Genomic DNA, 16343 nt, shown 5'->3' with positions numbered 1-16343 from the left:
AAATTTTTTGTAAATAATTTCCCGAGTAGTGAATTGGGAATCAATGTTACATTGACTCTGATAGAAGTGGATTAAACTTCATGAATATGTGTGTAGTCAGCAGAAAAACTTCTTTCTACTGACTACAGTGGGTTAATATTTCATCTAAAATTACTGTTATGTATCAATTTTCCTTTCTTTTTTTTTTATTTTTCTTTCTACATGTCTCCTTTAGTAAGATAATGGTCAGGTAAAAAAGAAGTAAAAAAAGCCCCAAACCACCTAGTGATAATCACCAAGACAGAACAGGTAAAAACTGGATACCCATCAAGCCAGCCAAAAAGTAAAGTATGATACTGTATTAGTTGGAAAAAAATAAAACGAGAGTTCACATAAAATACAGTTCTATTCAGGAAAAAAACTCGATTCAGCACAGGAATGAATTTTGAGCAGCACTATCTGTGTCAAGTTTACGACAGCTATGCATACTCAGTGCATCTCAAAAATGAGGCCTAGATATATGTGTGTATATAGAGCTGTACCTTCATGAGTGCAATAATGCAGATCTGTCGCAGATGATTAACTGAAATGCCATTTTTTGTTATATTTACACCAGTGTGAAGAATGTGAAAAAACTTTCTTATGCCTGCAACGCAGTGACTCTGAAATGATATCCAAGTGTGTATTCTGTCGTCTGTCTTCTCCAGTGAGAAAAATTTTGCCATCGCCACCTTCTGTTTCTCCTGATGTTTAAATTAATCTAGCAGTCTTGGGACGTCAACACATTTAAGTATAAATGGAGTATCTGTACATCTTTATGTAATACACGTATAAAGCTAAGACTTTCCTCTAACCTTGCTCTACCGTAGTATTCTGTATGAAGAATAATAAAATACATTGTACTAATCCATTAAATAGCTGTGATATATCAGGTAAAGAATAAAATCCCCAGGAACAGAAATCTTACTTAGGCTGCATGGTACTAGAGAATAAAATTACTTACTTGTCCTTTGGGAAATTTTAAACAATTTTAAATGAATACACTAGTTCCAAGTTCAATTTACTAAAGAAAATATGTGGATATGTAAATTATTGACAGGTTTCCTTCCGTTCTTTAGATAAACCATTCTTCTTTACTATGGCAAACAAAGAATCTTTGCTATCACTGAACATCAGAAAGAGTTCTGTGAGTAAAACCATGAATAAGACCATGAACTTTTTTCTAACTTGTTGCCATACCCCTTACAAAAATTTTGTAAAGGAGCTTTCAGGCATTGAGAGTAAGTTGTGCTCATGTCTGACATGATGCAGCACAAATTAATTCTGTGTAATAAAGGCTCCTCCAACGAGGAGAGTGGTATTTTTTCTACCCTTTCTTAGGAGCAACCCTGAGAGGATTGTATCTTTTCAGTGTATGTGAGAATGTCAATTAATAAAATATTAATTGTTTCAAAATGTTGGGAAGCCTTATTCCTAAAAATAGTGTTTTCAACTTTTTCAACATTGCTTTCTAAAAGGAACTTAAAGTGGGGGAAATAGGTGGAACTGGGCCTGTGACAGCGTGGAATGCAGTTAAGCTGTAGAATACAAAGAAATCTAAGTAGGTAGATTTTTTCCCTTGTTTAAATTATGTGAATTGTGTAGCAACAATTACACTTGAATCAAGGTTAAATGAAAAATATTTCTAGGGAATAGTATGTTTTGTACAGATTTATGGCTTTGAATAAGTATTACATGATAAATTGTATTATTTTCCAGCGTTCTTTCCCCCTCTTTACACCTTAATTAAAAATTATCATTTTGTTACAGAGGCCAAAAGAAAATGCTGTGTCTATGCTCCTCATGTTTTTTTCAAAAACAAATTGCATAAAATATGCATGTTTTGTAGCTGAATTAATTTGGCTTTGATGTAGTTAGTAATACTGAACTAATTTCTGTATGTTAGAAAAGATTAGTCCTAGAATAATTAATGCTATATTAGAATTGAAAGTGTTCTTTGTTTCTTTCTTTACCCTTTTCAGCTGGAAAAATCAAAGCTGAAACAAAGCGGTTTCCATTGAACAGGAAAAAAAGCAGTTGCTCTATAGAGGCTTGGTTCATTTTGCATTAGTAATGTGATGAGGTGGGAAATTTTCTTTTGAATGAATCCTCTTTCTATTTCCCAAATTGAGAAAAACAAGGAAAAATGAATTCTTACATTCTGGTTTTAATAAAATCAGTAAGTCTTATCACTTATTGCTGTTTTCTGTCCATTACCATCACCTGTTCAGTGCTTGGGTGCCAAGTGAGTCAGCTTGTCTTCAGCCCTGAACCGCTCTTGTACCCCTGTAGTTTGACTAATTCACTTAGTCCCCATTCTTACCTGATGAGAAAGTTGTGAGACTGTTTTAGACCTAAGTCACTGTGGCTGCCCTTCTGTGGGAGTTACTTGAAGAATAACATCTATAATTTGGCTGTGAATATGCCTTAGATGCCTGTTAAGTTGCCAAAGCTATCTCTATGCTTTGCAGATTCTGATTACGGTGCAGGTGTGTAATCAGGTCTATTCATGAAGATGATCCTTTCCCCATAACCTTGGGTTGTGGGCCAGGCTCCATGTTTGTTCATGGCTCATTCCTACCTGGTAACACCTTTCGTTTCTTGGTGTGGTGCATCCTCCTTTGCTGCCCTGCACAGGTAACAGGCTAAAGGGCTGGGGCCCTGAGGGAAGGCGTTCTGCTGGTGGCAGCATCAATTGTGTGTGAAGAATTCTAATTAGCTCTATAGAAAACTACCCAAATCACTTTTTCTAGTTATTTAACGTGTACAAACATGCGTGTGTTTGGTCAGGCTCTCTGGTGTTACGTGTGTGCGCAGATCATAAAGCGCATAAGCAGTGTGTGCATATGCATATTGTAGTTTAATTTTTGCTTCATTATAGATGATTGCACCATGTAATCGAGCCCCGATCTTCCCTTGGTATCTTTTGCCGTGAGCCTTGGGCAATCGAGACTCTGGGATAAGGCAGGACTGGAGCCTAACCGTAAGCAATCTTGCCTAAATATTTTTTTGAAATGCTGACATTTATGTATTTTCCTTCAGCCTTTAACATGTGTTGTGCCAATGCAAATGCTAACGTGTGCGTGCAATTTACAGTCACGCACGGAGAAGTAAGTCTCCCGCAGAGCCGTGGCCGCAGCCGTTCTTTTCCCGGCTGTTCACAGCGGCAGCACAAGGCGCCCTTCGGCCCCCTGAGCTGAAGCTGCGTGTCTGAACCTCGGCAGGAGCTGAGCCGACAGCGGGACCAAGCCCGCTGCCTCATCCTGCCGGCCTGCGAGGGCAGTTCTGCCGGCAGCGGGGCCGGGCCGGCTTGCGGCGGCGGTATTGGCAATGGTACCGGGGCGGCGGGCGCGCTGCGGGCCGGTGCTCGGCCGATGTATTGGGTCCGCGCGGAAACTCAACCTATCGCCCGGCGCCGTGGCTTAGTTGGTTAAAGCGCCTGTCTAGTAAACAGGAGATCCTGGGTTCGAATCCCAGCGGTGCCTGCGCGGGGCAGCACCCGCATTTTGCTCTCGGGCGCAGCGGGGACGGGACGGGGTTGCGCTGGGGCCGCCCGTGTCGCCGCGACCGGAGGGGGCGTCGGGCTGCGGCTCCGCTACAATTAGGAGGAAAAAAGACTTTATATATATGTATATAAAAATCACAGGCGTCGCAATTCAGGCAGCGCGCGTGGCCGGCCCCGGGCTCGGCAGCGCCCTGCGGGCTTTACAGTGGAGGTTACGTCCCCACCCCCCGGGACTTTATTCATAGAGCGCCAAGCAAATGCCTCTCTCAAATGTCTTTTTTTCGTGTCTCCAGATCGTCAATAGTCTCTCAGGTAAATGAAGCTATTCTTTCCTTTTGTTTTTTCCTCTCACAGTTTGAGTGCATGTTGGCTAGGTGTCTGATGCTGAGGCTTTTGTCACCCATCAGTACCGACACCTACCCTACCTTCTCTTCTTACTTTCTTGTGTTACATAAAGTCTGGCTTTTCCAAGTGAAAGTTGTAGTAAGTGCTCTGTGCTGTTCTCCATGTAATTACTGACACAGCAGAGGGACAGAAGGTTTTCCTAGGCATCTTTAAAAATCAAAGGCCAAACCCTGCCCTGTTAGGCTTGTGAATTAGGTTCAGTGACATTATTCCAAATTTGTGTTACTGTAAACAAAGGCAGAATCCGTCCTCAGATCTAAAGACAAAAGGCTTAAAATCTGTTAATACAAGTCCCAGCCTAGCAGCCATGTCCTTGGGCATTTTGGGGGGCTCACACAGCATATTTGGATGGTCAGGTTTTCATGACTCAGATCTGCGGCCAAATCACAGCTGTCAGTAGCCCCCCATGCAATGTATAAGTCTTAATGTCCAGGATGAGCATCTTTGGTTAGAACATTTACCTGCAGGAATCTTTCTTTGAGTAGTATTTACTGTAAAAATGGAACAAAGATAGTATTTGATAGGTGGTAAATATAAGTAAACCATAATTGCACATTGCAGTATGTTTTTTTTAAATTAGGAGTATCTTGGGGTTAACATCCATAAATCGGCATTGTCTAAAAGAAAATAAGAAGAACTAGAGTTTAAGACAATTGGAAAGTGCAAATTAAGATTTGGGGGAAAGAAGTTGCAGTTAATGTCAGCCAGGTCCCCTGCTGCTCCTCAACCAGCGGCAGTTTGGATCCTGCAGGAAACAAGAATTTTGAAAATAAAACTCTTGTGAGGATGTTTCTGTTCCTCTGACCTTTGTAGCTGATACAAAATCACACAACTTTCTAACACTGATTTTGAGCCACAGATGAGGTGCAAAGTCCGTGGACCTGTGAAATTTTAGTATCAAGAAAACCCAGTAGTTTAGTGTCAAATAAATCCTGCAGTCACAAACAATGACACCATGGGGACAGACTCCACTTTGAAGAAAAGGGTTGGCTGGGGCGCCTGCTGCTGCACTGGTATGTAAGGGAGAGGCATGTCTGTGTCCTCCCTGCCTCCCCACGTGTGGACCCCACAGCCTCTCTTCTGGGTTTGGCTGTTAGGATAGTGCTTGCTGGACACCTCTTTCTTTCCTGTTAGGGCCCTGCTTCCTCCACTTGCAGCTTTTTTGTCCATTAGGAGAATAGTGCCTGAAATGAAGAACAAAGAAAAACAAATACTCTGGTAGGTTTTGCACATGCTGTTTGTAAACAGACTTGTTCACAGCTCTTGCACAGAGAGAGAGATGATCTAGAGGTTCTTTATTCTGGATATGTGTATATGCTGTTACTCTGCTAGTTTCCATCCAGTTTCTGTTCTTTAGATTGTAGATGAGAACCACCGATGTTAATGAGTATCTGAGTGTTTGTATCAAAATTGTTAACACTCCTTTTTGATGCATCAGCAGGAATGGCATGACGAGCCAGCCAGGATGGCATGACGAGCCAGCCAGGATGGCACCAGAGTGGGCTGGTCACTGTGTACTTCCTAAAAGTACCCTAAAAAAAGCCTCAAAACGTCTGAGGAAGAAGGACAAAATCGGAAACTGAATCAGTTCATGAGCACAGACGTGATTCGTCTGGATTCTGTAAGAGTGACTCCGTATTTTTATATATTAGTCACAAACATGGAGGCCCAGCTTCTGTAAGAGATTTCTAGGATGATCTGCATACTTACATGGGAAGTAATATTTTAAGCCAATATTTAAGTAAATTGAGTGAACTGTGGCTTTTTTTTTTTTTTGCATAGATTTAATGATATATGAAAATATCATATAGGTTGCTTGTTTTGGCTTATACTTGCATATTTTAACTCTGTATTCAGGAAATCCCTTCACCTGAGCACTGAGCTTTTACTGACTGCCCAGAGGGTATGGGTGAAGGGCCTGCTGTGCTGGACAATTTGCTATATTTCTTATTTAGGTAACAACATTAATAAGAAATTCAACAATGTGAAATTCACTTAGATGTGCCTGTTCTGCTGACAGTAACAATATCTCAGTGTTCAGTTATTTTCAAAATTTGCCACCAGCCTTTTCCTTGCAGAGGGGCTTTGGATATTTTCAGCCTGTAATATGTCAGCCTAAAAAGGTGTAAGTCCATCTGCTTTCTTCATTCTCTTTTTCCAGCGTTTTGCACTACCTTTTGTCCTTTGTGTATAATTGCAAGGAGGAAGGGTAAGTGCTGTCTACAGAGCAGGGAAAATTCAACTGTCTCCAAAAAGGTCGGGTTTTTTGAGTATCCCAGAACAGGAAATATGGGTAAATTCCGGTTCACAAATGGAAGCAGTGGATAGGCCTGTTGCAATTGGTCTCGATTTTGGCTGAGCGCTACATCGCCTCACTCATTTTCCTTGCAGGAGTAGTCAGCTGGACTATTCAGTCAGTCCAGCTAACTTCAGTGAAACTAATCCCATACAAAAGTTTTTGCAGGATTAAGGCCTTTAGCCATTCTTCTTCTTGTATTACCTTGTTACAGGTAATATTTAGTTCCTAAGCTGAGAGCTAGAGCAAGAAACATACTCATCAATGGGATTGTGTAAAGTGTTTTAATGCATGTGATAAAAAACCAAACCTCTGTTAAAACGTCAGAATACTAGTCCTGCCAAAAAGATTCTGTATTATTTATCATGTGAGATTCTACAAAGATAGGTTTCTAAGGTAGTTTAAAACTACTAAACAAATCACTAACACTTAAGCTAAATGTGCATGTTGAGTGTGTATGTTTTTTTGGTTTTGTTTTTTTCTTTTACATTTACATGTGGGAATAGGCCAGATGAAGGCCACTTAAATGTGAAGCAAGATTGTAGTTACAGATTTGTCAACAGTGTTAAAACTGCATTAAAGCTTATACGTGGTTTGCCAGGTAACATGTAGTAACAGCTGTCTTTGCATAAATATTTGCATTTTTATTTTTAATGTGAGCTGAAAAAGCTTCCTTCTCCCACTCCTCAACCAAATGTTACACCATCACATCATTAACCAGTGATAAGCAGTTGTACTCTGTATATAATCATGTTATCAACTGCTCTAAAATATAGCAAGTGGTGCTCATAGACCCCCTGGTCCTTACACTACTGGTATTTGCAATTTTGTATTTGAAAATACACATGTAATCAAGTGTGATCTGTTTAATTCCCAACAAGAGAGAGAGTGCCTGGTCAGACTGGCCTTGCACATTGAGAGACCTGTTCTTTGTTCCTCAGCTGCTGTTTGGCTCTGGGCACACTGCTCTTAACTTTTGATCTCTTTTGCCATCTGCAAAATTACAATAATACTTAGTGATCTCACAGAGTTGCTGGGAGAGTTAATTAATGTTGTATGAAGCACTTTGAGCTTTTGGATGAAATCAGTGTTATTAAAGCTATGGTTTTATTTTTCTTCTCAGTAAATTCAGTCTTTCTGCAGTTAGGTCATGCTGGTACTAAGCCTGGTAACGTTCACAGATGAATTTGGACTGTTTCTGGGAAAAGGGGCCTAACTGACTTCATCTCATCAATGGAGTAGAAATTCAACTTGCAAATATAACTTTTGAAGGGTTTAAATAAAGGTGTTCCTTGAAAATTTAGTATGTAGGACTGTTTTAGTCTTGTTGAAGGTGCTTATTAGCTGTTCAGATTATTTTATGCTTACCTACAGAAATATATGTAGTACATGTTTTTACAGGCTAGTATTCTTCTGTCAAGATACTTTTCCTATTTTAATCTCTCAAAATATTGCAACATTTTACATGAAGGTGTGTGATTATTATATCAATATATGATTGATACTGCCTGAGAAGAGGTTAAGTGTGGTAGGTAGCTTATGATGAATGTTTAGAAAATACTTTAAAATCTTTCTAATAGTAGAAAATGCTATTTTTTGATGCCAAGCCTAAACCAAATGGCCATAGTCTGTAAGAAAGAAGGATGCATACCATATTTCTTATGACATGTTCCCATAATGACTGCCTTCTTCAAATGGAACAAATTAACACCGGGTAAAGACCTTGCAAGTTAAGTATGATAAACTATAACCTGTTGTAAAAGTGTATTATAGGAGCTCACATGTGACCCTGACCAATTCATGGGATAGGGGCAAACCCCTAGAATTGTTAATTGTACTCTGGTCCTTTTATCGACAGTGCGTACAGTGTTCAACATTTTTAGAGTTGTAATGAATCTCTGAAATCATATTAAGGTGGAACAAAAGAATAATTTAATTGCCAACAGCAAGTATACTGTTTACTTATTTAAGCTGGGAGAGCAAATCCACCTGCCTTTGAAAATTTGAGATGAAGTAAACAGTTTAAGTTCTTGAGCAGTAACTGTTTGGGTCCTCTCTGTGGACATTACACATAGATAATTTAACCATGATTTTCTCTAATGGTTCCTAAAACACACTGTGCTTTCTTAATCGTTAGTCATGTTTACCTTAATTTTCTAGCTTGTGTTGGCAAGGTCAAAATACGCGAGACATGGATTCACTAACAGGTCAGGAGGCTCTGGATTATTCATGTATAGTCTGTAACCAAAGCCCCATGTAAGTAGTACAGTGCAGTCTCAATCTTGGCAAAAAGATTTTTGGTTTAGATAGGCAAGAGTTTTTTATAATTAAATATGTTGCCTTTGTTTAGTCATTGGCTGTTTATATGACACCTGCCTTTGACTTGCTGTTGTATAGTTTAAATGCAAAACATGCAAAATACATGCCAAAAGAACTTGGTCAGGTGACTCCAGCATGAACGAGGTATACCAGTGCTATGGCCTGAACCTGCTTAATGGTTTTCATGTGACATTCTCCTGTGTTATGAGTTGAAAGTAAAGCCTTGGCTTGAGTTAGTCTAATAAAACACTTTCCATCTGGAATAGAAAGGACCATAGTTCCAGGCTTTTATAAAGCCTTAAAAATTAACTTTGGATGAATAATAAAATATCTTTTTATGTATGTAATTGGAAGAGAATTTTGTGTTCCAGCAGCTTTTCATGCTTTATCCCGGTGGTGGCAAATTTACCGAGGCAAGAAAGAGAGAAACAAGGAACCTGACTGCCTGTATATTCACAAATAAAGTATGTTTCCTTTTGTTTTCTAACAGCAGCTACATCACTGGAAAATGTGTTCTAATGAGAAATTTTTTTTTTTTTTTTAATATTAGACTAAACTACTGCAATAACATTGCTTCATAGAGCTCTAGGCTGGGCCAAGTAACTTTTAAAGCCCAGGAACTACATTTCAAGAGGTGTCAGCTTAGGTCCTAGCTTTGTTCTCAGCTGCTGCTGCTGCAGGTGTTCTCTTTTGGTGTCTAACTGACATAATTTCAGCACTTAATAGTTGACTTGCATGTGTAAGGTGTACACCAGTGGTGGAAAAAGATGATATATTGGCATACTTTATTCGACTTAACCACAGCATATACAGTACCTCTAAGGAGCTGTAGGGTAATAGATTTAAGTTATGCTGGTAAGTATGTCTTTAATAAGCTTTTAACTTAGACAGTTGCCAAAAACTCCATAATTTGTACCCATTATTGATTTATAGCTGAATTAGGAGTACAAAACTAACCTGTTCTTGAGAATCAGCTGCTGAGATTCTGTCAAGGTGCTATAAAAGGATAACGTGTGAAGTAATATCTCAACAGCTTAGCATTTATATAAAAATAATGTGAAATATCGAAATAAAAAGCCAGTGTCTGACATTTTAAAGAATTCTCAAAGTGGCAGGAATTGCTCCAGAAGATCTTTAACTCCTGTGCTGTTGTGACTAATAATTTTCTTAGGAGTTTCATAACCAGCTTGTTCTGTGAAATTGTACCCAGAACTTATCACAGTCATGGTGACTTTGTGATACTGACTCAGTGAAGTTGAGTATGTTAAGTATCACTTAACGTAAGAAAATAACTATACTCAAATTGAATCAGACCAAAGGTGCATCTAGCCCAGTGTCCTCTCTATAACCATAGCCAATAGCACATGTCTAGGGCAGAAATAAGCATAGGGCAAACACGCAGTGATATTTTGCCAGAATACCCTACCAGCCTCTGGTGATTTCCAGCTCAGGGTTTGAACTCTCACATATAGACCTGATCAAATTTAATTTTTCATTTCTCCATGTCTGTGAATAGGAAAAAGTGAAGTGATTCCTGTAGGCAGATGTGCATATTGGCGACATCTTTATCATAGGGACAGTTGCCTAAAGAAGGAAAATATTAAAGGCAGTCAAATGTTTAGTGGCTGTTTATTGCAGCAGTGACTATAGGCTTAGGGGAAAATATTTTCCAGTTTGCCTGTGAGCTGGCATTGCTGCCTGCATGTTATTCACAAAGATTTGGGTGAAAACATTTGATGAAAACATCAATTGAAGCCACACTGCCTGTTAACCCCAGTTTGTAAGACTGCCCTTTCGTATTTCCTGACACGCTGTTCTGTGATATGTCATGCTTCGACAGGCATGTCCAGTTACATGGTGTCATGCCTGTGTAATGTGATGTGATGTATGTGTCATGAAAGGATTTGCCAGAGTGTAATATGTCAGCTCTGAACTTTGCAGGGGGCAGGGAGGGACGGGACACACGACTGTTTGGGATACTGCAGTCTGCATATTGGAAAACAAAGACATTTTCCAGTTACTGCTTTGCTGCTTGCAGAAAATATTGGGATGGACGGTTTAATTTGTAAGTAATTTGCAGAAATTATACCTGTTACATGTAGGCTTGTTGTAAGATTTTAATTGTCTGTTCTTACAAAATAAACAATGACATTAAGGTGTCTTACTGAGAAGAAAGTGACTTGCCCCCATCACCCAGCAGTTCAGTCCCTCGTGTATTCTGCTGTTGATATTTACAGTCCAGACCTTTAGGGAGGTAAAACCAGTCTGAGAACTTAGAGATGGATATCCCATAGAGTGTCACTTAAAAGACAGAAAACACAACAGAGGGCAGCAGCAGAGAGAGTAAGAGATGGGCACTGAGCACTTTAGACTCTTCCCATTTAGGACCTATGTTGCTCCATTCTCCAGTCAACCCAGCTCATAAGTACAGCTGAATAGACAGAAAAAAAAAAGAGTTTTTGAAAGCTTGGCTGTATTTCAATTCAGGATGAAAATGAAGATTCTTCAAGCAGGGGGACAGGTTAGCTAGAAAAATTGCAAGTTATGTGCCCTCCTGCAGCAAAACGGAGAATTTTGCAGCCAAAAGGCTGAAATCCATAGCCACAAAATGTGGCTGTGGGACCAGTGGGAGAAGTGAGGCAGTTTTGGAGACGTTCTTCGACCACTCTGAAAAACGTTATTTCATTAGCTATGCTTGGCTTATGTTCCGAAGTTTACTTTCTTGAAGGTGTTTTCACTTCTCATGTTTTAAATGTACATTGCCTATCTTGGCAATTTGGATTTGTTTTATTAGATGGTGAAGCCATTACAATTCAGTTTATTTTCAGCTTAACCTTCTATTTCTGTTCCAGTAGGATTTAAATGGATTAACAAATGTGTATACATAAAAATTAATTTCTATATCTTGTTTTTGTGTAGGAGTAGTCTAGATTTGAAAGCTATGCAGCCTGACGTCACAGGAGACCCATGTAGTAAGTGTGGTCCAGGTGGTCTGAAGATGAACTTTGCAGTAAGAAATACATGCCTGTAAAAATGCTGCTTAAAACTCTATTACATGTATATAGCCTTACTGTTCATTTTGAGAACTATTTTAAAAACAATTACCTTGAGCAAAGGGCAAGTGTTGTTAACATCTATGAAATAAAATCTACAATATTAAGGCCTTCTACATGTAACATTCCTTTTCAGCCAAAGAGCCTTTCAATCCTCAAATGAGTTGAAATTTAGTATATTTTGAAGATATTTATTAATGGCTGTGGTCTCTGCTCAGTCTCTGTACATCTCTTTCATTATGGTTAAGGTAGTGAGGTGCAGACAGACCTGTGGAACCTGTAGCATGATCCCTGCAGGTGAGTGGTTTGCTCTGCGTTCATCTGCATGAGCCTTGTTGCAGGACGTTGCCTTTATAATTCTGGAGATGTAAGATCACACAGGTTGCACGGGCACACGCATACTACTAACGTGGTTGTGGGAACTTCTGTTTCATGCATTGGAAGGGCTGGCATGCAAGTTATAATGCATTCAGCAACAACAGAAAAGTCAGCAACTTATCTCTGTTTTAAGTCATTTGAAAGATAACACCTGAGATACATGAAACGGAGGCATCTGTCTTTCCTTTTTGCAACAGGTCTTTCCTTCAAAAAACTGTAGTTAAGCTATGATTAAGGTTTAAATATACAAGGATATTTTTAATCCTTAAGTTAGTTTGTGAGATAATCAAGAATTGACCTCACTGACGTCAATGGCAAAACTCCCACTGACTCTGCAGTAGTCAGGTTTTCATTCAATAAAAAGATAATAAAGAATCTGATTCATAATCAAGGGAGGAAAAGATGAATCAACCCAAGCTGTGTGGGTAGAGATTTTCCTGTGTTATTAACTGTGCGGTGCCATCAAAACAACAATGTCTGTCCCTATCTGCTGTAGTAGTTATGATTATTCTTTACTTACTTACAACTAAACACAATTAGCCCTCATGTTATTCCTGCCAAAGCGTGTGTTGAGCTCTCATTGTCGTCAATGGAAACTGTTGAGTGCTGAGTTTTTCTGAAAATCTCTTGATAATATTTTAACACAAGAAGTATTTTGAAATTGTCATCTGAACTACAGCTTTTTATGACATATAGGTTGCTTAGGTATTGTTTCTACATGATTTATTAAACAAATGTGTTTTTTAGTATGTATACTATATACATTAAAAATCTTTCTCTGTTTTTCTCCTATGATAACAAAATGTAATGGTCAAATCTATTGTAAGAGCAAATAACGTGACCATTTATATCTATAATTTCATTTGACATATCTCGCTGAATGAACATGCTAGAACATCATAGCCCAGAAATAATTTATTATAGCATCCCTAATTATTACGGATTTGGGTTAATATTTGGAAAAATGTTTGATATAAACTATTCAATTAACTTTGTGTGTTTATTTCTAATGAATTATATAGTGCTTTTCTGTTAGAATAAATATTTACTGTCAATAACAGAAATTGTCAAATAACATGTTAAGCCAGTTCTGTTTGGCGAGTCCTAAGTGGCTATTATTTTCAGTACTAGACTTTTTTTTTTTTTTTTTAATTAACATATGAATTTGCATGTCATTTTCAGGCAGAACAGAATTACTCTGTTTTTTCTCTGGTGTGGGTTATGTTCTTTTATTCAGTGCTTCTCATGGTCATTTGGGTTATCTTTATGTAATAAATATGCATTGATGCATTATCTTAATTGAGCAGGGTACCAATATCCTATTATTTCTCTACCTTTAAAGCAACCCAAACCCCATCCTTGTACAGCATTATCTATATTAGCTGAGTTCTAAAGTTTGTTCTTTTGTTTTCTAATAGAATGTCCTTTAAAGTATGAGCTGTGTGTCCTTAATCACTATAACTGCACACACATGTGTGGTGAAGGTTGGGATTATGCAGACTGTTCAGGTACCATTATCACATGACATCCTTTTCTTTTGCCTGAGAAAATGTATCTAAGGTATTTCTAGTAAATTCCTTAAATGAAACTAGAGTATGTAAAGTTTGCATATTGAATGAAAAAAAAAAACCAAACCTCAAGATTTTTACTTCTCGACTCTAACCAGCTGAGAAGATATACAGATCTCTGTGTCCTGCAGTTCTTTGACTACCCAGAAAAATAAACCATTCAGTGAATAGTTAACTTGGGGCACTTGGTCAAAATGAGTGTACTGCCTTGGCTGCCATGGCCAAAATCTGCCTTTGTTCTAAGACAGCAAGGACAGGGTGAGCTTCATGTGCTCCTTTAATATTGTTTCCCATGAGGTCAATTGCCATTTCTTCTGGCAGTCTCTCTGGCTGCGTTCTCTGGAAATGGAACCTGGAAGATTAGGGGAGAATTAATGAATTAGTAGTTGCAAACAGAAATGTGGAATTATTAGGAGCCCAAGGCTGCTATGAGTTAGCATATCTCTTAAAAAGGTGCTAGTAAGACCCATAACACTGTAGTTTAGATGCAGCGGTCCAAATTTGGTGTTACATGACTGGAAATAAGAGAAGGATTTGGTCACTTCTTTTGATACCATCTTGTTGAATCTCTGACTGACTTAATAATTTCCAAACGTTTTCACATAAATTAATTATGCAGCTACTGCTGGTTTCTGTATTTCAGCAACTCTGAATGCAGGGCCCTCAGGAGAGTGCAAAAATAGATTTGGGGCTGTCTTGGCACCACTGGCTTTAGGCCTGCCTGACACTGATCATAGCTAATTTGGCTGCATAGCTCTTGGTTGAAACTGTACAATCTGAAATTGATCCAGATCTTTGCTCTGTGTCTGTTCTTCCCTGTGAAGAACTTCAGGAAGAATATTCAGTAATGACCACTGAAGTGAAAATTGTCCATAAGGAAGACAGCATACTTTATTCAGTGAATACAAATATTTCTGAAACAAAGTTATGTTGTGGTAATATTAAATTTGTGAATACTTGCACATCAAGATTTATGTATCACTAATGTTTTTTGCATTAACTTTTTGTCCCCTGAACTCTGGACATCACAGAGCTTTGCAGAAATTCTAATGAGCCCTTCTGTGCTGGAATGCATCAAGTAAATTGCCTGCAAATATAGCTAGACTTATGCTGAGCTAAATGTGGGCACTGCAGTGAGTAATTGTAATTGTTTCCAACTGGGATTACTGTACTTTCAGTAAATCTATAGACATGGGATGAAATATTTAAAATTGCTTGGCAGTTAAATATTTGCAAGTGTGCCTTGCTTTTGAGAAATAGGAAACCTTTGTGATCATACCTCTGTATCATTGCAATCACTGGCACTGCTTTGCCATTAAGTTCAGTGAACGTAGGATTGAGAACAAATGAACTAATCAGAATACAAAGCAATAGGGGAGACAAGAAGAATTGAATTTGTGATTGCTACACCTGTGGTGTGGAAATGGATCAATGCCATGTTGGCTAATGAAACAATGGTATTAAATATTATCTCTTTGGATCACTTTTTTTTTCCAGGCTAGTACAATGCCATTTTTATGGACATAACTACCACTATTTTTCTGTAGTTAGAGCAGAAGATCATTGCATAAGTGAGATTAAAAAAATAATTACTGTATATTTTCACTTATGAAAGTTGACAGGTTACTGGAGCAGAAAAATATTTAAAAATGCATATGTTTTCCTAAATTGCATGAAAATTATACGTGAGCTGCCATATTTTTAGTACTCAACAATATGAATGCATAAAAATATTTTTGTTCATTTGTTCTAAGATGGTCTGTGAATAATGATAGATTCATAAAAGCTAATTACAGTGAACTCCCAACTGGTTGGTTGAGTTAGTAACTGAAAAATCAACACAACCTGTCTATAAATGATTCTGACAAAGTGAATACAAATTTAAGTATAAATAAATACTTATTCTTTTATTCAAATAGGTTTTAAAACTGGTTTAATCTTCACAGCACCTCCCCAGACATGGACGAACCAAGTAATATGCTGCCATGGGAAAAAGTGCTATAATGAAGGATATTTGAACGCTAATAGCTCTAAATGCATATGCCAATCTGGGTATGATGGAAATTTCTGTGGTATGTATATTGCATTACCCTGAACTCCTCTCAAATCTGTACAAGATCAAAGTACTTTTCTGTTAGCTACTTTTAATTTAGAATTTGTGACCCTGCTGGTTCTGTCTACCAGCTTGACTGCTTTCTGTTTAAGAGAATTTGTAAACGTGTAATGTATAAATATAGAGAAACCCATGTATAAATTGTTTTTTATTATGTTGCCTGTTGCGGTATTCTCCCTCCCTCCTCTCCCCCCACACCCTTTGGAACATCTGTTTACTTTTGAGATTTCCCAGGCTGAGAACTCTGTACAGAAATTATGTATTTAGGAAAGGTAAAATTACCTTCATATAATTCTGATTTTAAGTAGGTACTGGTTTGTAACATTCCCGTTCATCTGCCTACTACTCCAGATACTGATGGATATGATATTAAGTTGTTCTATTGTAACTTTTTTCAATTTTATTTCCTTATTTCTGTTACAATAATACTTTTCATTAATTTAGTTGGCTTCTCTATCTGGCACCTTCATCTCCCACTCAATTAAGGAAATTACGTGGCTGTCAAAACATTCCAGTTAATATTCTGGGAAGGGATGACATCTGGGGGCAGTAGTGCATGCAACCATGCTACTGTTGCCCTCAAGGATAAATAAACAAATGTCAGCTCAGGGGAGTACCATTGATCCTGTGTGAGAGGTTGATGCATATGAAAGAGGATCTCCGACAACTCTACCTTCAGAAAAAGGGA

At 38.3% G+C, this 16343-nt stretch overlaps 1 protein-coding gene and 1 non-coding gene across 3 annotated transcripts in view; both read left to right on the top strand.

Annotated features, from left to right (window-relative positions):
- Positions 1-1740, top strand: part of GPATCH1 (G-patch domain containing 1) — a 34892-nt gene extending 33152 nt beyond the window's left edge. For both annotated transcript variants that reach the window (XM_052796271.1, XM_052796274.1), the window contains exon 24: positions 596-1740. In XM_052796271.1, coding sequence (XP_052652231.1) covers positions 596-733 — 138 coding nt within the window. In that variant the 3' untranslated portion in view covers positions 734-1740. The remainder of the gene's footprint in view (positions 1-595) is intronic.
- Positions 1741-3429: 1689 nt separating this feature from the next.
- On the top strand, positions 3430-3503 carry TRNAT-AGU (transfer RNA threonine (anticodon AGU)). Its single transcript has one exon. It is a non-coding gene; the product is annotated as a tRNA-Thr (tRNA).
- Positions 3504-16343: the final 12840 nt, after the last annotated feature.

This window comes from Harpia harpyja, chromosome 9 (genome assembly GCF_026419915.1).
Source record: "Harpia harpyja isolate bHarHar1 chromosome 9, bHarHar1 primary haplotype, whole genome shotgun sequence".
In the NCBI taxonomy this organism is placed as follows: Eukaryota; Metazoa; Chordata; class Aves; order Accipitriformes; family Accipitridae; genus Harpia; species Harpia harpyja.
Note: the sequence above shows the minus strand (reverse complement) of the source record. Positions and strands in the feature narration are given on the sequence as shown.